The 24,710-nt window shown below is 47.2% G+C and overlaps 2 protein-coding genes across 5 annotated transcripts in view; one reads left to right on the top strand and one right to left on the bottom strand.

Moving 5' to 3' along the window:
• The first annotated feature begins 488 nt into the window (after positions 1-488).
• Positions 489-2,408, top strand: Ppcdc (phosphopantothenoylcysteine decarboxylase). Its single transcript, XM_078183879.1, has 2 exons — positions 489-914; positions 1,835-2,408. The coding sequence occupies exons 1-2, from the start codon at positions 489-491 to the stop codon at positions 2,003-2,005; spliced, it is 597 nt and encodes a 198-aa protein (XP_078040005.1). The 3' UTR covers positions 2,006-2,408.
• A 214-nt stretch (positions 2,409-2,622) lies between these two features.
• Mmp2 (Matrix metalloproteinase 2) overlaps positions 2,623-24,710 on the bottom strand; it is an 83,438-nt gene continuing 61,350 nt past the window's right edge. For all 4 annotated transcript variants that reach the window (XM_078184313.1, XM_078184312.1, XM_078184314.1 and 1 more), the window contains 7 exons: positions 15,263-15,409; positions 13,653-13,795; positions 9,390-9,548; positions 3,938-4,395; positions 3,384-3,682; positions 3,146-3,249; positions 2,623-3,070 (listed from right to left, as the gene is read on the bottom strand). In XM_078184313.1, coding sequence (XP_078040439.1) covers positions 2,829-3,070; positions 3,146-3,249; positions 3,384-3,682; positions 3,938-4,395; positions 9,390-9,548; positions 13,653-13,795; positions 15,263-15,409 — 1,552 coding nt within the window. In that variant the 3' untranslated portion in view covers positions 2,623-2,828. The remainder of the gene's footprint in view (positions 3,071-3,145; positions 3,250-3,383; positions 3,683-3,937; positions 4,396-9,389; positions 9,549-13,652; positions 13,796-15,262; positions 15,410-24,710) is intronic.

Raw genomic sequence — 24,710 nt, forward strand, 5'->3', positions numbered from 1 at the left:
GGATTTTGAATAATATATAAAATTCTCGGATAGTAGTATATACGCGTATATGAGCTTGTTCGAAAATATTGGCCAGCAAAGCTTTAATGTCTTTAACAAAGAAGTGGCTTTGTTTCAGTACGTAGTCATATTACAGTGACAAATAATACAGTGCAGTGAAGAATCATCGAAGCGATTTACTCAGTATTTAAAACTGCCTGGTTCTTAGAGACGTTAGCATGTTTGTCGGATAGATTTAAGAACGTAAATCGTTGTTCAAATTTACAGCCCCATTACTAGGTAGTTTTGCGTTGATTCGGCTAATCAAAGTATTTCAAACCCGGTGGCCTAAGATATCATAAAACACTTTTTGTCGTGTTTGGATGGACCAGGCCTATTTTTCACGTTGTTCGTCGATATTGCCAATATCATAAAAACACGTTCGATAGAGCGAAGAAAATAATAAATCGCAAACCAGTAGGAAGAAAATTAAAAAAGAACCTATAAAAATGGCAAGCAACGCTAGAAAGAGAGTTCTGCTTGGTTGTACCGGTAGTGTAGCTACGATTAAACTGCCGCATTTAATAGAACGATTACGACAAAACAATTTGGAAGTAAGAGTAGTAGTTACAGAGAAAGCAAAGCATTTTTTAAAAGAGGCGGACCTGCCTTCCGGGGTTCAAGTTTTATCCGACACTGTAGAATGGGCTGCCTGGCAAGATAGAGGCGATCCAGTCTTGCATATCGACTTAGTTAAATGGGCGGATTTATTCTTAATCGCTCCATTAGATGCTAACACACTCGGCAAGATAGCTAGTGGTATATGTGATAATATCTTGACCTGTGTTGCACGTGCCTGGAATCCTAAAAAGCCGTTGGTGTTTTGTCCTGCTATGAATACAAAGATGTGGGAACATCCAGTTACTGCTCCTCAGGTACGAACTATAAAGTAATACCATTGCACTAATTTATTATATCCTGTTTGCCAGAATTTACAGTATTATATCGCATTATGTAAGTAGTCCAAATTGGTTTAGGTACATGGAGCTACATGCGCTTACATGAAGAATACTCGGATAGCGTTGGCAACATCTTAGCAAACTTGTACAATGTCAAATTTTACACACCACAGCTAATGGTACATTGTTTTAGGAGCAAATCGTTAATAGTACATATATGAAATACTCGCATTCGAGAAACACAAAGTTTGGTAATTGTTGTTTGCGCATGGTAATGCGAATCGATTTTTTTATTATTTGTATTATGGAATTGCGTAATATAACTTCGATACGTGTAATTGAAAGGTAACTGCATTGTAAAGGAAAAAAGACTAATTAAAGATTCTTCTTCCAATAATCTTATTCAAACAATCCCAAGCGATAACGCGATAAATAATATTTGTGATTATATCAAACCAATTGCCTTAAAAACCATGTATCATTGGCTTCGGCTAATGTTTTATCTTGGCGTGATTTGTTAGGAACACTATTAAGTTGTTAAACGTTCTTTTTCGTCATGTTCAGGTTTCAAAAAATTTAAATTTGGATCGTTTGATAAATAATTTTTCACAAAACGATTCTACAGTTTAGCTAGATGACCTCTATGTTCGCGTAGTTGTAAGATTATTTGATGCGCATTCGAAAGCGTAGTCTCTGTTCCTTTTCTTTATATTCTAGAGACAAGAGTTTAAGATAAATTAGCTTTTCTGACAATTTGAATAAATGTAGCGGAATTATCGTTTGAACAATTTCCATGGAATCTTGGTAACATTATCTTGGCAATCGAAAGTTACAGTATATGTATATTATCCCGCGGTATCTCTTATCTGTATTATTCGAGATGTCTCTGTTTGTAGATAGCTTTACTCAAGTCCTGGGGATATAAGGAGGTCAGTTGCATTTCTAAAACACTTATGTGTGGTGATACTGGAATGGGCGGAATGGCAGAGGTGGATACGATCGTTCAGACTACGTTGAGATTGCTTAACCCTTGGGACCCATACTCGCCGCCAGATCTACGTCTCTAGCATCAGGAGAATGAAAGAACATGTTCAACGAACCGTTATTATCGTACAGATTAAATGTGAAATATTTTATGGAGGAACTGAGGTATAGAGAGTCGATAACGTGTAATTACAGTGAAATTTAAATAGTTTATGCTCACAGTCGAGTTCAAAAGTCCAACAACAAGTTCTAACTTGTGCAATTACGCTTCTCTGAATACACTGTGGCCACAGCATTTTGTTGCTCAATTGAGATGTTTTTTGGAATATCTGCACCAAAGGGAGAGAGAAAGAGTAGCCAAAGCAGAATCTGTTCGTCGAAACGGAATGTAAAAATTGTAAAGAGATTCTGTTCACATATCGTTTCGAAGTCGAGGAATTAAATAAAAGTGTACATGTTTTTGTTAAATATATGAGTTAAATAATATCTGTTGGTATTTCTCTTTCGTTACCAGTATACCAACTCAGCATATTCGCTTGTCACAATTCATTTTGCTTTTTCCGTAGTTACGCCGTGTTATCGAATGCTACGCGTCTTATTTCGTATAAATTATGAAAAGTTTAAACACGTATCTTCCGATAGTAAAAGTAAAAAAAAGAATAGGAGAGACGTTATCGATTAATACAGCATGATTCGTGGTTTATTATTAAAATTCTTTATTAAAATTACTTAAAAATTATCTTATTAAAATTATTTAAAAATAGTCTTATTAAAATTACTTTAATTATACATTATCGGTATAAGGGAAGTGCATTAAAATTCAGCCGCGTGCAGACTGTAGCGCGTACAGCGCGCGCTCGCGTTTGTACGCGGCTTTACATAAATATCACAGTTTATAAATATTCGCTAAAGTATACTAAACAATATGCTAAAGAATAACCCGAGAGGGAGCGTTGGCAGCGTCGACGCGTCGCTCGAAGCCGTGATCTTTGATTTCCTTGGGTAACTGCTCTCGACGTCGTTCGTCTCTAATTCTCGTGGGCAACCCATCCAGAAGGGTGCAGACGGTTTCGGTCTCTCGTGAGCCACTTTCATTCTGTAGTCGTCGAATTCCCAGAAACTTTTCCCCTTAAAGAAATACGTTTTGCCTGAAAAAGTCGCATCGCATCGTTTCATTTATATTCATTCTCACTTTGGTAGATTTCTTTTAAATTATTTTTTACCATCCGTCCACTGGAACACAGCATCGATATCGTTCCCAACACCAGCAAACATGCTTATGTCTCTTGGATAATCCAGTTCCACAAATTTTACGGACTCGTCGAACCTGCGCAAATGGAATTACGCGCGTATGTTTAGGACTGATAATTATATTTAATTAAGAGAGAAAGAGAGTGAGTGAGAGAGAGAGAGCGAGAGAGAGAGAGAGAGAGACGCTACTCGAATTAAATCTATGGATACCTCCAATACATAGATCCACTGAAAAAGTAAGTTTTCCCATTGTGCCCCCAAATCATGGCGCCATCGATTTTCTCCAACGATTGAGGAAGCCCCAGCGAAGTTAATGGTTTTGGATATCCGGGCTCTAGATTATTGGCGTTGAAAACGTAATATTTTTTCCCGATGAAAAAGACGATCTTCTTGTCCGGGTTCTCGTATACTGCGTCCACGTGGTCGATTTCTTCGGGCAAATTGAACAATCGCGTAATCTCTGCTGGATAGCCTTCGTACAATCCATGACTACCGATCCTCCACAGATACTAAAAATTGATCGTTGAAATTTCAGTTCCGATTACTTTTATTCAAAGTTGCTTTCGATTGTAAAGCTTTTGCAACGATAACGTTTTTTTCGATTCTGATCGTCATTGTTCAAAGTATTACGAATCATTCGAATGTTATTTCATTGCGTACTATTGGAACTTTCATTAGTTATACGGGGTGGATTTGATGCATTCGAAGGAAGGTTGATCCCTTCGATCGAGCCCGTGTGTATACGTAACCTTGACAAAACTTACCCTGCCTTTAAACACAAAGGTTTCTCTGCGAATAATGCTGATCGCGTCGTAGCTGGTGTCGCATTTATCCGGCACGTCGTCCCTCGGCGTTGGCGTCCATCGATGCCTCGGCCTTTGCGTGTACGTCGCGGTCCTCATGGTTGTGGTGGTGGTGGTGGTGGTAGTAGTAGTGGTGGTGCTGGTTGTGCTGGTCGTTGTCGTGTGATGCCTGTGAGGTTTGTGAGGTCTCGGAGGTCGATCCTCTGGCCTTTCCGTTCTATAATCCGGCTTTTGAGGATAGCGATGATCGGGCCGACGAGGTCGGTCGTCGCTCGGGTAGTGATTCGGCCTTGTCGGCCTCGTTCGCCACGGTCTATAGGTCGTCCCGATGCTCGTCGTCGTTGTTCTAGGCGTTGTAGGACGTTCCGGAGGTGGTGGACCACCTGGTAGATTGGCCCATAGCTTCTCCTCGGGAGCACCTGCAACACGATCGACGCATTCTTCGTTAAACCTGTCCGCTACCGCTTTTTTCATTACAACGCTGCGTCGTCGATCGCGACGAACCCCGGTCAATCATTTTCTCGACGGAACGAGACAATTTTGACCTCGGGACACTTTTTACGACGAAACGAGTAACATTCGTATTCTCGAATAAATTTCGGATACGAGACGAAACGGTCGAAACCGGTAGAAACGAATCGAAAAGTCTGCGAATGGTGCGCGTCGTCGCTGAACCGTTAAAAATCGTGACAAGCTTTCGGTAAGTAGAAATTACGCGAGTGAGAAGTCAGCGGCAATAAACGTAATGCATAATACATCGCGCCGCGCAAAGTATACATCGCGCGCAAACCCCGCTATCTGCATTATTGCATTATTCAAGAACGTCGCGTGTCCCAGAATCGAATGATAATTAATATTCGCTGGGAACCCACCAATTAGCCGAATCCGCAGCCAGCTGCAACCCGGAAGGGAAAGAGGACGAGACAGGCCGCAAGAACGGATAAACAGATTATACGTACATACGTGTATAGGTGAGCGTATCGCGTGTATGCGTGACAGAGAGTGGGGAGAAAATTAGACGGTCCCGAAGCTGTGCTGCTGCCCGGTCTAATCTCTCCCCTTGAACCGTCGCGGCGCAATTGGAACGACGGCTCTCGATAATTGTCGGTATCGTCGTCGTCGTCGTCGTCGTCGTCCTTGAATTTCGAGGAGAGCGGTTTTAGTCAGCCTGAGCGCGCCGCGACGCCGACCGGAGATACTCGTTTCAGGAGACTCGTTCAACGTAATCACCGCAATTGCGACAAGCAGATTGTGTAGTACCTTACGGCGGCGTTTCGGCCGGCTTGCCGACTGCCGCATGCCGGGGGGTCGTTGCCACGGTCACTCTCTTCGGATCATCCCTAATTGCCAGCGATCTCCATTCTTCGCTGACGTAACAACGAGCCGTCTGTTACTACATGTGCCGTATGGTGGCAACCAACGCGTACCTAGTTAGCTTTGCCGTAACGTACGCTCGAATACTTAAAAACTGGTGTAACGATAATCATGAACAACGACGTACTCGTTTTAAAGCTTAAATTTGTATTTGGGTAAGCGCGATCCAATTATTTCAGTCGCAGAAACAAATCAGTCCTTAAAAGTTGGGCTATTTTTTAGACCGAAGCTTCGAGGAGAAAGTTACTTGTTCCGATCGCATCTATAGAATGAACCGTATAATAAGCGGAAGCGATGTAAGCCAATTTTACGGAGACTTAACTTTCATTTTGTTTGCCGCGGGGGTGGTACCTCTAAGCCTGGCTTCGCAACAGGGGGTTCGCGTAAAAGGGATGCAACAAGTTTTGCGCAACTTTCTTCTTCGTTGTCCAACAATCGACTATTTTCTTGTAGCTTTTATGCGAAACTTCTGCTTCTTGAAATTCTAAAGACCGTCTTTGAACGCTCGTCCGTTAGCAGGAAACGGCAAGGTAGTTCGGGCTGCGTCGCTGTTTCTGTCCGATAGAAAACGCACCGTACGAGGAGCATCGATCGACGTTGCAACAGCTGACGCGAATACGTCGCCATAGTTGTTGAATTTGCTTGTTCGTTACCGCCACTTAACGCCGAATCAGATATTTCGGCTTCCTTTATTTTTTGTTTTCAAATAATCGCGACAAACTAATTTATGCCGGCGAAAGCTAGAGTAAAAAGATTTATAGTCGGTATAGTTGCAACAGCATTTTGGTTTCGTCGGCTACCTGTTGTAACGGAACCAACGGTGCGTATCGTGTTGTCGATATTTATTTCGATGCCACTAACCTCGCAACAAAAAACCACGCAATTTACATCGGAAAGATTAGATCCGAGGTCGATTTTATTCAATCCATTTATTTATTATTACGTAACGCGAGTGGCGAAGCACCGAGAATATCTTACACCGCATATTAACGTTCGCAAGTTTAACAAGCCCTAGAGAGTCCGTCTATCTCGAAGCTTCTCCGCTTTGATCGCGTTATTATCCGATGCACCCAATGTTCGCACCCAAGTACTTGGTGTCATTTCCTCGGCTCAATGGCGGAGTACGCGAGCGACGGAGTGACTCGCAATTAAGCGACGCTCTCCGCGATGCAAATGGATTTTGAACGCATATTGCCGCGTCGGCGGATCTAAGGTCGAGGATCGACGACGGAGAATAGAATATTCGATTCGAACAGCTTCGAGATCGCTTTTCCCGCAACTATATTTTCTACTCGCGGCTCGGCTGCTTCTCGCTGGCTTCCTGCGAAAACCTGGCATTTTAAATGCCAAGAATACAGTTTTGAAATTCGAAAGAGGATCAAGCGACGTCGCACGGACAAGAAACTACCCCGGGAAAGACTTTGGCTGGTCGTCGAAGCAAAGGGTAACCGAAACTATGGCCAATCGAGACGAAGTTCCACATATTTTATACACAGTTCATCGAACGCGAACGTTGTTGAAATCTTTCAAAGCGGTGCTAAATACGACTGTACCATCGTTGGCAACAAAATCGGACCAGAGAAAGAATCGAGTCTTTTAACGCAAACAATACTCTTTGTCCCGCCAATCGAAGCTTTCGGTTAACTCGAGAATTTGCTTATGCCGTGAAACGTGCTGTACCGTATCCGGCGCTGGCTCTATAATTAACCGAATGTTTCGGTGTGTTTAGTTTAGTTGCCGGTTAATCCTTAATCTTGTAATTTGGCGGCGCGACGCGCGCGTCCCGTTATTTGAATTGTAAAATGTTATTTATTCGTCGAGCGATCGTCGACCGTTCCCACCATCGCCGCCACCACAACCACCACCACCACCACCACCCCCATTGCCGCATAAATATTGTACCGTTTAATTTCTACCTTTAATTTTAATCAAACATTTAATCTCGTAATCCATTCGCGTCGTCTATTTTCATTATCAGAATGTAGGTCAATGTTTACCCGCGTCTGCAAATTGTAATTAGACCGCGTTTCGGCCAACGAGTTCGTTCTCACGCCTTTCTATTCGAGGGAGAAAAACGTTAGATTCGCAACGCACGCAAACGCGTCGGCGTTACCGCAAATTTATAAACCGACGTTCAAAGAAACGTTCTTGTGAAATGATCCCAAAGAAAAATGAAAAAATGAAAAAATGAAAACATGAAAAAATGAACCCAGCTTCTAGTTTAAACGGTGTCCATCCGGATATTAACGGGAGTCGCAGCGAACAGACCCGGGTGGAGCGTAATGACCGAAATGAAAATTGGATGGATTCGAAGGGAAGTTTCGTGAAAACGGATTAAAGTCTTTCGGAATATGAGCCGCGAACGGTGACCGTTTACGAAGGCGATGTACCCTTTACGACGGGTATTGTGCCGAATTAATTAAAACCATCGGAAACTGCGGAGAAGAACTGGGTTACCGTTACCGGGCGGATCGTTATTTAGAATTAAAATTTTTTTTACTCGTCTACGAAAGAGAGGAGCGCGCTTCATCGAACCGAGAGCGTTTTACGTTTGCGCGATAACGCTCCAAAAATTCGTAACGTAATTTGTGCGAAATAGGTTATTTCGAATCGGGTCGGCAAACAAAGATTCGCAGCGACGCGGCGCGGCGCGGGCTTTTCGAAATTTCCAGTTGCTTTGCTTCGAATTCCTTGGGAAGATCAACGTTTTTCGATTATAACGATGGAACAACGGCATCGTAGGAAGGTTATTTAATTATTGTCGCGGCTGGGATAAAGAAATTTTTTGAAATTGTTTGATTTGTACGACATTGGAAAGGCATCGGCCGATCGAATAATTTGATCGCTGCGAATGTTTTATACTGCACTTATCGTTCTAAACGGTTAACTACCGTTTCCGGAAAACTGAACGATAAATGAAATAATCCAATCGCCCTGCCAAAACAAATCTCTCCCATTCTCTCTCTCTCTCTCTCTCTCTCTCTCTCTCGTTGGAGCCGCGCGCGGCCGTCGATGCGAGAAGGACGCGGATAAAAAAGTGGAAACTGGGAACGCGAACTAGTCGAAAGAAGAGCCGGCGGAGCGAGAGAGAGAGAGAGAGAGAGAGAGAGAGAGAGAGAGAGAGAGAGGGGGGCAGAAAGAGAAAATCGCGTGGACGAATATAATGGAGAAGCGCGGGGTAAAGGGATGAAAGGAATACAAGATAGGCGCGCGGAACCGAGCGAATGGAAAACGGAAAGCGAAGAGAGCGCGGAGAGATAGCCAATGTCGGGGGAAAATACGGATAACGAGAAACGGAGGGAAACGTAGCAGAGAGAACGACAGAGGGTGGGGGGTGGGGGGCACGCGCGCGTGCGCGATTCTTTGCGATTCGCGGGGTTTCCTCGGCAGGTTGATCGTCGGAATACGTGCGGCCGACATCCTGCTGCAAAGGAAGCGAAGAGAAGGGTGGCCGTTTCTGTATATTTTATTCACGTTTCATTTCGGCCCGTCGTTGGTAACCGCGCGCGGAGACCGTCTTCCCGCACCGCCTACAGCCGCGATTATCCCGCGAAATTGTTTTTCCGATTTATCGTGAAATTCGTCGGCCGGTCATATATTTTTCAAACTTCAATTACCCGCGGCTGCCTCGCGCGAGTGCTCCCAGATTTCCGTGCGAGGGCCCGCGCGCGTTCTCCCACCTCCATTCTCTCTTCCCAATTTCCCTTTTTCCTTTCCTTCCTTTTTCATTCGTCATTTTTTCCGTTCCATAAGTCATTGTACCGAGTAGCGGCAAAACCGATCGTTCTGCCGACGCGTCGCGCGCTCCTGGTCACGGTCGGAGAGAGAGGTCCGAGCAAGTACAGTCTCCTCGTCGTTGGAAATCGGGTTATGTCGGAGATAAATCGTGAAAGCGAAGATCCGCGAAGATTGCAGGAGGGTTGGCAGCGCGCGACGGGAACTAAGGGAGCATGAATTATCTGCCGTGTCAGTGCGCGAACGCGACGGTGTCGTAATAACTACTTTCGAATGTAATTATCGGACATGAGAAGTCACTCACCGTACATCTGCTGAATCCCGTGTCTGTCGTCCTCCGGCAGCTCGTAATTAGAGCTCAATCCTTGGTACCACGGGTACATGAGTGCTCCGGGAACCGCGCTGTGCGCCAACCCGAGAGAGTGGCCGAATTCGTGCGCGGCCACCGCGAAAAGACTGGTCCCTGAAACAAGAAACAAACGTTCGAGAGATCCGGCGTCTTACTTAGCAGCCAACCACCACGCAGCGTTCGTTTCTCTCTCACTCACTCACTCACTCTCTCTCTGGCGCGCGCGCGCACACACACGCCTGCCGGGGATTCTTCTGGAGAATGAAAGGAGGTTTCGGTAAATACGGCGAACCAGACTGGAGGATCTGCCAGAGCTGAAAAGGGAAGATAGAAGGCGCGAAAGGAAGGACGACGTCGAGAGTCGAGAGACCCCTTCAGAAGGGAGGCTCGAGTTGGCGCTGGAGTCACCACTTTGCGGCGCGTTCAATGCCACCGGTTTTTTTCCGGGAATTATTAATGAATTCACCGAGACACCGTCGCAACCGGATCCCAGCATCTTCCTCCGATAAGGAAACACGCGTTCGAACCATTTTTAACCCATTTTTCCAACGGTAAACCAGGGAAGCAGTTTCGGATCGATTTCGTTTCAATCGAAACCTTGTTGTTCGCGCGCCGTTCAGCGCGAAATAAACTATTTTACGGGGTTATCTGCGCGTAGAACGCAATTTTTTATTACGACTTCGATCTAAAATAGCTTTACAAACAAATTGCTCGAGCGGAAGAAGAACCAGCGGGAACGTACAGAAACTGTATCCGTTTCAATAGCCGGATAAATGTGAACGAAATTGTTTAAACGGTCGTTTAGAATTTATGGTTACTCGAACGGCTGCAACGTAAATTACACCGATGTCGGCAACATCTCGGTCGAGAAAATTGTCTTCGAAAGGTGAATTTAAGGTCTCGTTTTTCTGCTTCGCGGTAATTTTCTCGACTTGTCCGGTGTTGGTTTTTCCAGGTAATTACCTCTGGGATTGCAACAACCGCGACCGAAATTTACCGTAACCCGTTCCTCGTCGTACCGCGTCGTGGTTCATGGAACGTTCCAACAGCGGATCGATTCCGCGAGTTACCGCGATTTAAAATTTCTTTCTCGGCATTCAGCCATCGATTGCGATCGATTTCTTATTTATACCCTATATTTTCGCCGGGAAACTGTGCGTTCCCAAATGAAATTTCATCGTCTTGGATTTCGGTTCGGACAACGGTGCAAAAATGATAGCCGATCCAATTCGTTTCACCGTTTGTTGGACCGAGCCGAATCTAAAATAGGATAGGTACGGTCGGATTCTGAGAGCCGCCGAATTCTGCACTAATAGCGAGACGCGGACACGACGAGACTCTTCGACTCGGAAAGGTATCGAACGTCTCGCAAGTTTGCAAACAACTCGCCTAGATATCGTCGAGTAACGCGGGAATCTGAAGTGCCATTCGAGGACAACCGTAATTCGTTCCACTTATTTTCCTGTTCGTCCTCGAGCGGGCGTTTGATTAAGAGCACTTGACTCTGGTATATTGCAGCCAGCTGCCCCGTTAACGTCCAAATTCCAAAGTATCGCGATGAGGCGCTGCTACTCGGCTCAACGAAAGTTCGTAACGAGGAAACTTTCCCGAATGATCCTCATCGATGACGATGATGGTCCACGACGGTAGGCTTCCGGACATTTCCCTCCCCGATTCGTGTCCTATGGCCGACGATGCTGTTGCTTGCAAACAGAACTCGTAAACACCGTGCTAGAGTCGCCGAACAATTTTCCGATGTCATCGATCGCTGTTTTATCGTCCAACGCGAGGAAAGTCGTTGCAATTGACAATTATTATTTTCGGGCAAACCTTTTTAGTTGTTAAAAAACATTCCGCGTCCGCGAGTATCGCCGACGAGGGGGGGACTAGCGATTAGGCGTTATTTCCGATCGAATGAGTGCTCCGGTCGATACATTATCCGAAATTGTAACGCTTGCTGGTAAAGATCATTTGAAATAGTACTCGCGTAAAAGGAGCCGTCCAATGGTCTTTATAAACGTTGTTCGCCTCGTGTTTTCCAAGATATTTCGTAAAATAGGTGTTTCAGCCGTAACTTTGCCGGCTATTTTCACCTCGTAAACATGGAAACGGGCGGCTATAAAACGAACCCGTCGAATATCTTCCGATATTTTCGTCGCGCGTGCTTCCAGTGTCTATTGCAACTTGGAGTTGGCTGGCGACCCTTTGGAATATTAATGTACAACTTTGTATTTTTTAATACCGCAACTCGCATCTCGGATCTCGAGTCTCCAGTTTCGTTACCTCGGCACGAATCAAGTCTAACAAGACTTGTCAGACTCGTGGTGGGTCGCAGACTCTTGGTAAACGAGCCAATATTCGAGCTATCGTTCGCTTTGATTATCAAAGGAAATTTCGTGTTTAGAATTTCTCTGTAGCTAAGGACGTTACGCGCGAAAGGTTAACTCGTTGGAACGTTGCGCGCGAAACGTTCGCAACTGTCGTTTAAAAATCTGAAAAGCGAGCATCGCAGTTGGCTTATCCGGGTAAAGTGCACCTCGAGGCTTCCAGCCTCCTTTGCAAATTCGTTGGAGGCTCTCGCTGGTATCGAGTTGCACATAGTGCAATTACGAGCTGCGATAGTCGCAAGAAATTCGAAACAGCTGCATCGGCGTCGACAAAGACGAAGAAACGCTTCGAAATCTCTCCTCGGATCGGTCTCGAGATCACGGTCTCGCGACTCGCGACTCGCGACTCGCGACGCGGAGGGTTGCCAATGACGTACGACCGGGAGGCGCCTCCCGATACATATATATAGGCCGCACGGAAATTCCTCGATTCAGAAATCTTTCGGTCTAGCTACAGAAATCCCTTGTAAACTTCCTTTCTCGCTGGGCTTTTCTCTCGGTGAAATCATGGAAATCCCGGAAATTTGAATTTCAGGAGAGAAAACCGATGCGGCGCTGGGCGATTCGCCACGCTCGGGTCGACCGCTGGTTAAACGCGAGACGCGAAACGCGAAACGCGACCGAACCCCCGTGGAACTTTTCCCCCGAATATTCCGACGAATCCGCGTCGTTACGCTCGAATTTAATTGCCCGCACTAGTTCGCTAATCTCGACAGATATTCCCGGCCGCATTCGAATCCCGCCGAATTATACTTTCCAATTAATTTTTCTCTGCCGGCTCGAACTTTCACGGAATTTTCGACCGCCGCGCCATTTCGAAACTTCGATGCTCCACGGTCCAGGGAAAGTTTGCGCGATAATTGAACTTTTCCTACGGAATCCCGCGATACGCTCCAATAGCAGAATGCGCGGTTATTCGAACGGTCCTACGCTCGTTATCTCCGTCGCGTTAGCTAGAGTACTTTACATCGTTGTTTGTTACGCAATGCTCGATGCACGCTGCCACCGAGAGTCGACGCCGCGTCCTACGGGCAGTACATATCTACGTTTCATTATCGAACAGTCACATTTTCCGATAGATTGCAATTTATTCAACATTTATATTTGAAAACTTCGAAAATCGAGTGGAACGGTCGTCGTTCGGAGAACGAAGGAGATGCGCGTTGGATGGGGAGGGCAGACCGAGAAAAGCACGGGGAACCGTGAAATCGGAGCTGCTCGCGAGGCTAATGTACCATATACGAGCTGTTTCCACGTACATATTATGTTAATACCTTACATGGCACGATCTTTTTAAAATACACGTTGCGAGCTAATCTCGAACTCTGCGTCTACTTTGAAAGTATAATTAGTTATCGTTAATCGACTTTATATTATATAGTTCGTCCTATAAATTCGTCCTCGCTTCGCGCGGCTTTTAGCTTCGCTTCCAGCCACGCCTCGAGGAAAACCGTTTAATAAACGACTATAAAATCTTCGACGAACGGTTTTTAAAGCCGTCCGATGAATTCCGGGGATTTCTATCGGTTATTCTACTCGAGAAACCCGATTTTACTTTGCACGGTCTTATCGCGGTGTGTACAAGCGCGGTGAAAAGTAAAGGAAAAATTCTGTTTCACCGATACAAGGAACAAAATGAGAAGACCACCGCCAACGCGAGAACATAAGGTAGAAAAATCACCTCGTCTCTCTCGTCCAACCATTTCCGAATCGACAGATTTTCAAATTGAAAATTCGCTAACCTAACACGATGGAGGCTTTCGCGAAGGGATGCGAAGGGATGCGAAGGGATGCGAAGGGAAACTATCGTTCTCGCCGAATTCCCCCTTACCTTCTTCGTTGCTGTCGTCCTGCAGCAGCCATATTTCTTCCTCGTCGAAATGGACGTCTCCGCCGCGATCTCTGCCCGGGAAGAAAGCGTGTGCCAGGATTTGGCCCTTGCCATCGAAAGGATATCCATCACCGTGATAACCGCTGAAACGGAACAGAAACGAATGAAAGAAACAAGCGAGTGGACCGATTCAATGGTCGGACACTGCTGCCAACGGACGACGATCCCAAGGTAGATTTCGCGGTTTACCAAACATTCGCAGTTTCGTCGCAAACGCGTGAAACTCGGGGTCGCAACCGTCGCAAAATCAACCGCGCGAAATACAAGTCGTTTCTCTATCGACGCGAAACGCGTTCGAGTATTTGGTAAACTTGTTCCCTAACGACAAGACGCGCGCTATCTACGTTCTATCTACTTTGGCCGCATCCCGTGTCCCGTGTCCCGTGTCCCGTGTCCCGACTGCGACAGGTTCTAATAAGGCAATGCTGGCAAACGTACCTGCGCTATACCGCAGTTCGCCCAACTATATATGTACCTCGCATCTCTCGTCTCGCGATTCATGCGAATCTCCGTGATTCAATGTTCTTCCATGTTCGCGAACGGTCGTCGATGATTTATTTAGCCGATTTCCGATCGCAGAGTTGGGGGAATTTCATAATTGTTGGAAGGTTCGGCAACTAAGAAAAATGTCGAGCGGTTCGAGAGAAAGCAAACGTCGGAGTCGGTGTCGGAATCGGAATCGGAATCTACGCGAACGGCCGAACACAATGCGAGCCCGAACAACAAGTACGGACAAAGAAGAGGGAATCGATGGTTCGATTTACGAAGTACCTTGTTGCCGGGAAAATTTATCGCAACGACGCAGCTGGAAATGAGAGTACGATTAAAACCGAGGTCCATTTAATATCTGCCGGTCGCCCGAATTATTCGACAGCACCCGTGAATAGTTGCGTAACACTGGCGTCCATTTGCGCTACGCTTTGCGCGGCGTCGCGACGAGGACCGACCGTATCGGTCGGAGTCTCATCGCGCGAATGCTGCGCGGACAAAGGGACCGGCTTTCGTTATTGTTTTCTTTAATTAACGCTTGGCCCCACGGAACCGACGTACCGATAGCTTTTTAAACGACTCTGCTGCGATTGGGAGACTCTTTCTCCCTCTCTCTCTCTCTCTCTCTCGACGACAGTTTTCTGTCGAACCAAGGTCGGCTCCAAACGACAAATCGAGTAGCGAGCAATCGTTCAACTTTGCAACAGTGTACGATTAATGTATCCAACTAATTCGAGCGTGTCCCCTATGCGAATAGGGGTAGGAATGGGTTTAAACTGTATTACTCATTTCCGCGATAATTTAAAGTAACAACGAGCTACCGTGAAAGGTCTTTGCGAGCGTATAAAAGGCGTTTCGAACGTTTTGTAATCCCGCCGTATGCGTAATACGGCGATTCGATTATCATCCGATCGATAGAAACTGTTGCTACTCACGAGGAACCGACTCGCTAAAGTCTACGCGAAACGTGTTGAAACTCGCTTCAAGACAGACCGGAACACGCCTTTTTCGAATTAGGATCAAAAGCGTGGAAATACGTCGAGTGAATAAACGAAACTCACCGATGGAAGTACACCAGGATGTCCGCCCGGTCGCTGTTGACTTCCTGGAAGGTGAGCCTCGAGTTCCTTGCCCAGAGGCCGAGGGCTTTGCTCAGCTCGAGACGGACGCCGCCGGTGTCGAGGCCGCTCGGCTGCTCGGTTCTCAGGCTGCGACAGAAAGAAGAATGAACAGGCCGATTCAGAGTATGTATCTTATCGTACGCCGAAAATCGATTTGCGGCAGCCGACTGGTTGCGGGACTGCGAGACGCCGACGCTTCGCTCGTTGAAATGCTCCCCCCGACGACGACCACCACCGCCGCCTCGCCGCCTTGCCGCCTCGCCGCAGACCCGGAGGAAAACGCGTTTCCGGCGAGGAGACGGAAGTAGACGACTCGATCGTTGGATACCGGGGAGGGCTGGGACGACGACGGACGAGAAACGGTTCGATCGCGGAGGACGCAAAGTCGAGAGGGATGCCGAGGTCCTGGGAAATTGGGTAAATTATTCCTCCGGCAGGGTGGAAAGTAATAAGAGAAACTTTGTTGCTCGTCGGGCACCGGAAATTTCCCAGAATCACGGCAATTGTGTAACTCGGATAAACGCGGACGAAAAGAAGCAATGCGTTACTTAACCGCGCGCGGCTTCGGCAAATTTCACAGAATTATTCGCGGGAAACGATCAACATTCCGAGACAGGATTGCGGCGTCGCGGCGAACGTGGATTTCTCGATTCTTGCCAATTTCGATGACATCGCGACGTTCGCCGAGTCGCGGAATCGTCGAGGCCGTGGGAATCGACGACGAGGAACCGATTGTCGATCATCGCTCGAGGGTATCTTTCGAAATCGAAATATGTAGTGCGTCGACTTGTTACAAAGTTATCGAATTTAACCTTCACCGTACGTAGCAAACGGCAAGAGAAAGATTCAAACTTCCGAGCGACAATCGATTTTACGGAGTCGTCGAATAATTATTACCGGCCTCCGCGCATTAATTGCTACGATCGCAACGGGAAACGCGAAATAAAAAGAAAGCGTTGATCCGCGATGCGTCCTCGGAAATTTCGTCGCTGGAAACAGGATTTTCCCCAGCGAATCTGTGTCAACGAACAAAGCAAACGCAAATACAGTTGACTCGTTTTATTCGAGAACGAATGGAACGGATATTTTTGCGTTTTGCGTTTTGCGTTTTGCGAGAAGCGTGCGCCGCCGTCTAGAGTACGACGTCTCTCTACTACCAATAAAGCTTGCTAGTTGGTAATTACATTCTTTAACAGGTTGAGTGCACGCACGACGCGCATTTGCGCCTCTTTTTCGGACTAATACGACTTACGCGGGGGAGAACACTTTTTACGGGCTAGGTATAGGTTCCTCGCCATGGTGTTCCGATAAAAAAGAAAATCACACCCGATATCGACCGGACAAATATTTTATGGGCTTGCGCGCGCTTCCAGGAGAGTTATGGTCGTAACGTGCTATATTAGCGTCCGCATTAGCCGCGAACCTATTCGCAATGTAAAAAGCAATCATTATTTTCACGTCCGCCTCGCAGAATGGACTGCTTTCCCTTGGATTTATCGTTGCAGGCGATTCATCGGACCCTCTCTCCATCGGACCCCTGGGGAGTGTGCGAACGAAAGAAACATAATTTGTCCGATTCTATTGGGGAAACGATCGTCGTCGACTCGAATCGTTAACAATCGTTAACAATCGTTAAGAAGCAGCACCGCGTGGAAAGGTTAAAAAGCCAAAAGCCCGCGGGCGATGCGGATACGCGCGCAGCTATGCAGCTCGCGTTCACGAGCGCGGATTCTACGTTATAAGCTTGAGAGACGAAGACGGAGAGACGACGGTGGATAATCGACGCCAAACGCAACACCACTACGGCAAACCGTGCTTCCGAAATTATGCTTCGAGTAGAACCGCGTTAGGCACCTGTGTAAAGCCGTGCTGCGATCGCTCCGAGATATCCGGATCCTGGCTAGAGGAGCACGGATCAAAAGGGCGTTGCTCGATATTAGCAAATGCTTTTGGTATGGAAGCAACGTGTATGCTCGAAGCAAGAAATACATTAAATATTATTTATGATGATTTTGAAATGGAATAGGCGCGGGGCGCGGTACAAATTTCAAAGTGCGCAACATAACGGAACGACGAGTAGCTCCATTTCTCTCCACTTAATTCGGTAACACGCTGGTCAATTTAAACGGACGACTCTTGTACCAAGATTTACGAATTTCATACTTGTTGGGAATCGTCGTTGCTTGGACCGCGCGAGCGCGCGCGCGCGCGCGACTCTGATTCGATTCCGACAAAATGATCGTAACGCGATAAAAATAGCTTTTCGAATTTCGCTGCAATACGGAGCATTAAACGCGAATTCCGTGACAATCGCGTTTCGAATCCGTGATCACGTGGTTGGTTGACTAGCTGGCAAGTACAACCACTGAAGTTGGAAGTGTACGTATACGTACATCCGTATCGAAGCAAGAATCAAAGCATTCTCGATTGTCCTAGCAACGTTGGAAACGACAGGCGGAATTGAAATCGCGCCCTGGAATAAAATGGCCGAACGCTTGTGAGCTCGCACGAACTGGAAGGTGGCAAATAAAGTAGAAAATGAAATAATATATCACTGCGGGATATTAATTTTCAGCTCTCGGTTGCGCAGTTGCCGCCCTTCTCTCGGCGCCGCGCCCCGTGGCTTTCACGCGCTACTGTGCTTTCGCTTCATTACAGAGACCGCGTACCTTTGTAAATCTAAAGAAGGGATAGAAACGCTGACAAGCAACCAAGTTACATATTATCCGCGAGACAGAGCGAGCATGCGACGTGTTACATTCAACCCTTGAATTTTAAACGTAGCCCCTCGCGTCGCGCTCAAAATTTGTGCGATCGTTTTATAAAATATGCTGCTCGAGTTCGTTCGCTCGTTCGTTCGTTCGTTAGGCAGGTTGGACCAATTCGAATGTAGCTGCAATTTCTCGAATATCTTTGAAAATTATCTCGTTCTTTACAGATATATTGAATTTTTCGACAGCAGGAGCAGTCTTACGACTTGAAACGTGTTTGCGATAATTATCGCAGCGGTTTTAGAAACGGCAGAGGCCGCCGGGTTTAAGCGAAGGATCGCGAGGTAAATTGCGGAAAATGAAATTTCTCGTGCGCTTTAAAGTCGATAGTTTGGCGTTGTCAGCACATCCGGCATTAAACCTGGAGCGGCGCGATCTCTTCGACCTGCGAGAATGATAAATTTCCTTACGGATCTACGGATACTATTTTCTTTTTGGAAAGGCGCGGCTGTTTTGAAAACAGAATTTATACTCTCGCGCAAAACCATCCGAACTGAATCCCAATACTTTTGGCATTCGAAGCGAGGCTTGCAGCTTGAAATCCTAACGAAGGGTATCCTCTCTCGATCTCTACGTATGTACCATATCTATCTTTCGCCGATTTATGCTGCAAGATTGCGTATCCGAACAAAGTTTTTTTTCTACATTTCTTACAGCTTTTCGCGGCAACAAATTCCTCGATATCGTTTCATCGAAGCACAATTTTCAGCAATAACATGTTATATCGAGCTACCATATGCCGCGACAGTATACTATACATATATTCGTAGCATGGAAACGAGTTGCGCAAAGATGGTGAACCTATGTCCTAAGTCCGCATAGTTCTCGCGTCTCTCTTCTCATACAGCACCCCCCCTCCCTCCCCCCCCCCCCCCCCCCCCCCCCCCCCCCCCCGCGCGCTCGAGATTCCGGATGGCAGCTTAATTCAGAGTGTCCATATTTTCGAGGCACGAAGAAACGTTCTCGAGCTCGACGAAATTTATTCGATCATAAATTACAGAGATAACCGCCGTGACACGCTGCGTATCTTGTTACGACCGGGAATACGTGAAGACGCGGGCACGGGCGACGCAAAGATCGAACCTTTCCAAGCAGGATCGAGATCCCGAGGAGAAACGCCAGCCCGCCGGTTTGCAAATACGCGCGCGATTTCGAGCGCAAAGGGAATCGTCGCGACGCGTCGTTTTGCAAACAGACTCGTGTCTCGCGCCTTATTATTCCGGTGCCACGCGAAATGCGAACGTGTCGCACCGATTGATTCGTTTCAGTAGCATTTCGTAATAATCTGTTCGAACGAGTTGCTTGCTCTCGTCGATTTGTAGTTTAGCAAATGAATTTTCAAAAATTTCATTAAAACTCTGGCAGCGGCGGCGCAACGAAAGCGAAGCTTCGTCGAACGACGTACGACGAGTTTCGATCGAATCTGCAGGGCAGGGTCCACAACGAAACGGAAATTAACCGATTTCTAGTTTTAGCGAATTCATTCCGAACAATACGGTTAAAACTCTGCAATGCGGGCAATAATGCAATAATGCAATAATGCAGCACCGGCAACGAGACGGAAGTTCCGATTTGATTTTATGGACCAAGATGACTTCGCGGCGCGGCGTTAGTAGGTGTTCATTCAAGAAAATCGTGATTCGAGCGTCTGCTGCCGGGCCTCGGACGAAGCAATTAAGCTCGCCAACTTGCAGTAATTACATTTCCTCGCGTCGCACTTATCGTTCGAATTTTCAATTCCAACGTTCCACAGCGCGAGCGCATCGATCACGCGAGAATACTGGATTACGCGTATCAGAGGCACGCTAATTACCGCACCTGCACCCACGAATGCACGCCCCAACCGTTAATTATACTAATAATCGCTGCTCGTTTGTGGCGCGCATTCTACGGTGATAAACGTAACAACTTTAATGGTGCTGTACCGCAAGATCTGCCGTTAGCTCCGTAAGGCGAGTTCGTCGCTATCATTCTTCGCGCTATTCCTACCGAAGAAACGGCGTTCCTTTCCTTTCCTTTCTTCTACGTTACGTTACGTTACGTTACGTTACGTTACGTTACGTTACGTTACGTTACGTTAGAGCTTCGGTTATCGTTGGAGCGGACTACGAATTCTAGAAGTTTGATCGAACGGTTCTTGCAAACTGTCGAGGTTTAAAAGTTTTGTAACCAAGTGGTGAAACGATCGCTGGGGCGCGAACCAGCGACTATTGTTTTACACTATAGCCATCCCTTTAATCTCCATTTTGGAAAATTCGGACGCGAAGGATCCAAGAATCGACGGATCGCGTTCGGCGGTACAGCCAACATTAATTTCGGCGACTATCGGTGACGTTTTGGCATTCGTTCGGAAATATATTGGAAAAAGGTCGTGTCGTTTTATCGTTCGTCAACGCCGGTCGTCCAGGCCCCTTAAGATCGCGAGAACGGTGCTCGCGATCGGTCGAATAAAAATCCATCTCCCCTCCTCCGGGGCATCCCGTCTGTCGGCATTCACACGTTCCCTCGATCACGAATCCAATCACTCGAGTCACGGCTAAAAAGCTCTCGAAGCTTTGCTCCGGAACGCGTGGTGGTCGCGCCTGCGTCCGTGTTCGCGCGCGCGTCGCGTCCGCGTCCGCGTTCACGTTTGCGTCCGTGCCCGCGCGCGTTCGTGCGATCGACAGATTATAGAGAGCCGTCCCGTGGCTGAGTGGCGTTCAACGGTCTGTGCCTGCAGTGTCAACGAGCTTCGACAGCGGGAGAATCTCCCAGAGATCGAGTGAACCGGCCCGTGACAGCCACGGATTCGAGTACCGAATCCCGGCAATTCTGTTTTCGACAAAGCCTGCTTCTGACAAAGACCGTTCGTCGCGTCTGCCGATCTATTATACGTACACGATTTATGCAACACGCTCCGATCCTCCACACTGTTTTCTCTCTTGTCTCTTTTCTCTGTTCGCTTCTCTCTTTTCCCTTGATAGGACGCGGTCGGAACGGACGTTGAGAAATCTCGGCCGTCTTCCGTAGTTTTATTCGAAACTCGTTGTCGGCGCGGTAATCTGAAACCGCAACTATCGTTTTTAATTAGTTTTTACGCGAGCTTCTCCCCGAAGAATTTTCCTTCATCGCGTCTCCTTAGTTTCGGACGATTATGGTTTCAATGGTGTACGCAAGGGTGTCTCTTCCCTCCTCGACGCTATCGTTGAACGGAGACAACGAATTGTTCATCGTTTTCACCCAGCCTAAACGAGTACGAAATTCACTTGGACAAGATTTCACGAAAAAGACGAGGCTACCGTATAATTAGAAAAAAATTTGTCTTTGCACAGATTTTCTACGGAACGGTTGTACCTCGGAAAAACTTTCGTGTCCGATTTGATTAGCTCGAAGGAAATTTCGAGCTACATACTTCGCTCGTCGGTCCGTTCTCGCCGTTACTCGACCATCTCTCTCCCCCCTCTCCCTCTTTCGTTATCGTCTCTCGTTTCTCGGTTCTCGACACTCGACACACGACTCTCGACCTTTGCACAGTCCTCTGCACAAGTTGAGACTTGTTGAGCCAATATCGAAGTGCATCGGTTGAAACTTTTAACGAACCGGAAACTAACGTTACCGTACATGCCAATGGCCATTTAGATGCGTCCGGTAGCGGTGACCGATTGCTCGAGACATTTCGACCGCGAACATTCTTTGTAAATCAATTTTTCCATATCTTTCGACGAGCTCCACGGATTTTTGTACATCGGATTTCACCGAGGCAGATTTCACTTTTGCACAAGGATTTCGCCAAACTACTTTTTCCCGCAAAAAGCGCATCAATATACTGAAAACTTAAACGGTCCTCGCATTCGAAATTTCTTGTTTTTCCAAACATCGGTCGCTTCCCGTAGAGTGTGGAAGACTAAAGTCGTGTTTTACGTCCAACACCGGCACGAGAAAAGCGAAAAAGATCTAGAAACGGTTTAGGAAAGGTCTACCTAGAAAATAGGTAGATGGACAAACGTATGTCAGCAGTTCCAGAAAGACCGCCATCTCAACGAAAGGTATCGCCTTTTCGGTTCACGGATACGGTATCGATCACCGAATGGCCACAACGGCCAAGAGTTTCGTTTCCGAGATAGCCGCTTTTCGTGCTTCCATTGTCACTGGTAAATAAATCCACGAAAAGTCCAGGCCAGGTCCTTTCCTCTCCGTCCCCGTCTCCGTCTCCGTCTCCGCCACCGCCACCGTCACCATCCCGCGCCTCTCCTTGCCTTGTCGCTCCTGCATTCTCCGGATCGATCGATGATCTTGTCGAGACCGTTGTCTCGACCCCACGAATTAATTTCTCGCGCTCGCTCCACCGATATCGGGAAATTCGGGGACACGTTCGTTCCACGCGTGCGCGTTCGCTTTTTATTTCATTCGCCGTTCCGTTCACGGTTTATCGCCGTTTCCTGGTTAGAGCCGAAACGATCGGACATACTATACCATAGCCGACGAGATTCTGATTGAATTAACAGCGACGCAAAGAACGCGCCGCGTTTTCCTCGAGCGCAAGCTGTCGCAAAATCGTTGTTGGTAAGGTTGATTCGTGCACGGTGGAACACGGTGTCGGAGACACTCGTTGTCCTTCGTTCATTACTTTAACAGCTCGATATATTTAATACGATAAAGGTAACGCAACACCTTTTTCGTAGTCGGGCAACGATTTCGGAATGTGGGAACGGGTTACGAAAATCGGGATCCTCGGCGCGGTAACGGTCGTTCGAAAACTTGGACTATTAAATTCCAGCGGGGCGATTAATTTAATAATGCCGAAAACGTAGCCGGCAGCCGATACGTTCGATGAAGTTCCATCGAAGAAAACGAGAAACGCGCGAAATTAATGGCCAAGAAACTTGGTTACCGATTATCGGATCGCTCAAATATTCGTTTGACCGCGACGCGGAAATATATACGAGATTTTCCAATTAAAATCACCGTCCTATACGGGATCGAAATCGCAATTTATCTAATTCGATCTCAAACGAAAGAAACCGGGACAATGTTTCTACACCGTGGAGATGTTTCAAGGAGTTTCGAATCAAATATGCTATTTCAGAAATTAGAAAAGCACGATTTTCAAACGCAATTTTTAAACGATCGGTTACGAGAGCAAAGAAAGAATGCAAAAATAGTGGTAATAGCCGATAGTAATTGACAACTGACCCACATTTGCTACAATCTCCGACGAGAATTAGCAAAGTCTAACGTATTTTTTGATCATTGTACGCGACCGAATTCTCGCCTCGAAAACACAGAATTGACATTTAAAAACGTTGTCTGTATGGCTCGTAACTTCGAAGAAAGGATAGGTCGGCTCCAACGATGGTTTTACGGAAAAGTCGAAGGACTCGGTGGCGGAAAATTCGAGCAGAGCATCCGCGTCGCCTGCCGCGCGCGTTACACTTGTAGTCGCTCCGCGACAAAAGGTACGCGTTTAATCGGTTTTACAGGATGAAAGCCGCGCGCGGAGAAAGAGTTAAAAACGGTTCGGCTCGACATTATGTCCGCCGCCACGTCGTGCCGGCCGTGCCACGGTCCAATGGAATCTCGTTCAATTAGTCGAATTAACCGTTGGTGCGGGCGCGCGCGCGCGCGCGCACAGAGAGCGGAGTGCCGCGCAAAAACGCAAAATCGGATTAAGCGTCGGTGAAAGGGTCATTAGCGGCGGATATTAAAAGTTGGCGATGGCTTTAGTTACCAGTGTTAGGAGACGCGTCGGAAAAAAGCCCGTGGAAATGCGGGATCGAGGATTTTCGAAACCGCGAGACCCGGAAATTCCGACGCGCCCCGTCGTTCGACCGCTTGCCTCGAATGCCTCGAATCGAAGAATTCACGCGTGCTCCGCTTAGAATGGCAGGTAAATCGCCTACCCCGATCGCTCACCGTTACATCGCGGACAAACGAAAGGATTGGTTGAAAATTATTACCACCGAATTCAACGAAGCATTTATTCGAATCGTTCGAAGAGCAAGCGCATTCTTCTGAAATTGCAAATCTTGGTTGCAATCGCGTTTAGGACATGGTTCCGGAAAGGGTTAAACGTCTCCATCGGAAAGGTCGCGACTGAAATTCGACTATTAAAGAAACATCGAAGCGGCAGGATGATCCTCGAGGTTTCTCGTAGATCGGGAACTCAATGCCGTGCTGCGTCATGACTTTACAACAACGTCCCTCCTTTCTCCCTCGCTCTCTTCTCGCGTTCATGCTCGACGCTCGGCATCTCCTCGTCTGGTCTTCGGTCTCTCGCGAGTCGCGACTCGTCGTGAGAGAGCCTCTCTTCATTCTCCCTCGTCGCCACAGGCTGCACTCTCGAATGCACTCGTGAAAATGCAAGACGTTCCATCTGTATGCACGCACCGCGCTGCCGTATTGCTCGGCGAACGCGTATACGCGGTCCCTGCTGTCCTGTCCTGTTCTATTCCGTCCTTCTGTCCTGTCCTGTCCTGTCCTGTCCTGTCGGCGAGAGTCGAGACTAGAGAGAGCAGAGAGTGGAGAGCCGAGAGGGTGGTGTAGGCACTTCTCGAGAGAGTTCTGAGAGCGAGCGCGCGCGCGAGAGATAGAGATAGAGAGAGAGAGAGAGAGAGAGAGAGAGAGAGAGAGAGAGAGAG

The sequence above is a fragment of the Augochlora pura genome, chromosome 6 (genome assembly GCF_028453695.1).
Source record: "Augochlora pura isolate Apur16 chromosome 6, APUR_v2.2.1, whole genome shotgun sequence".
Taxonomy (NCBI): Eukaryota; Metazoa; Arthropoda; class Insecta; order Hymenoptera; family Halictidae; genus Augochlora; species Augochlora pura.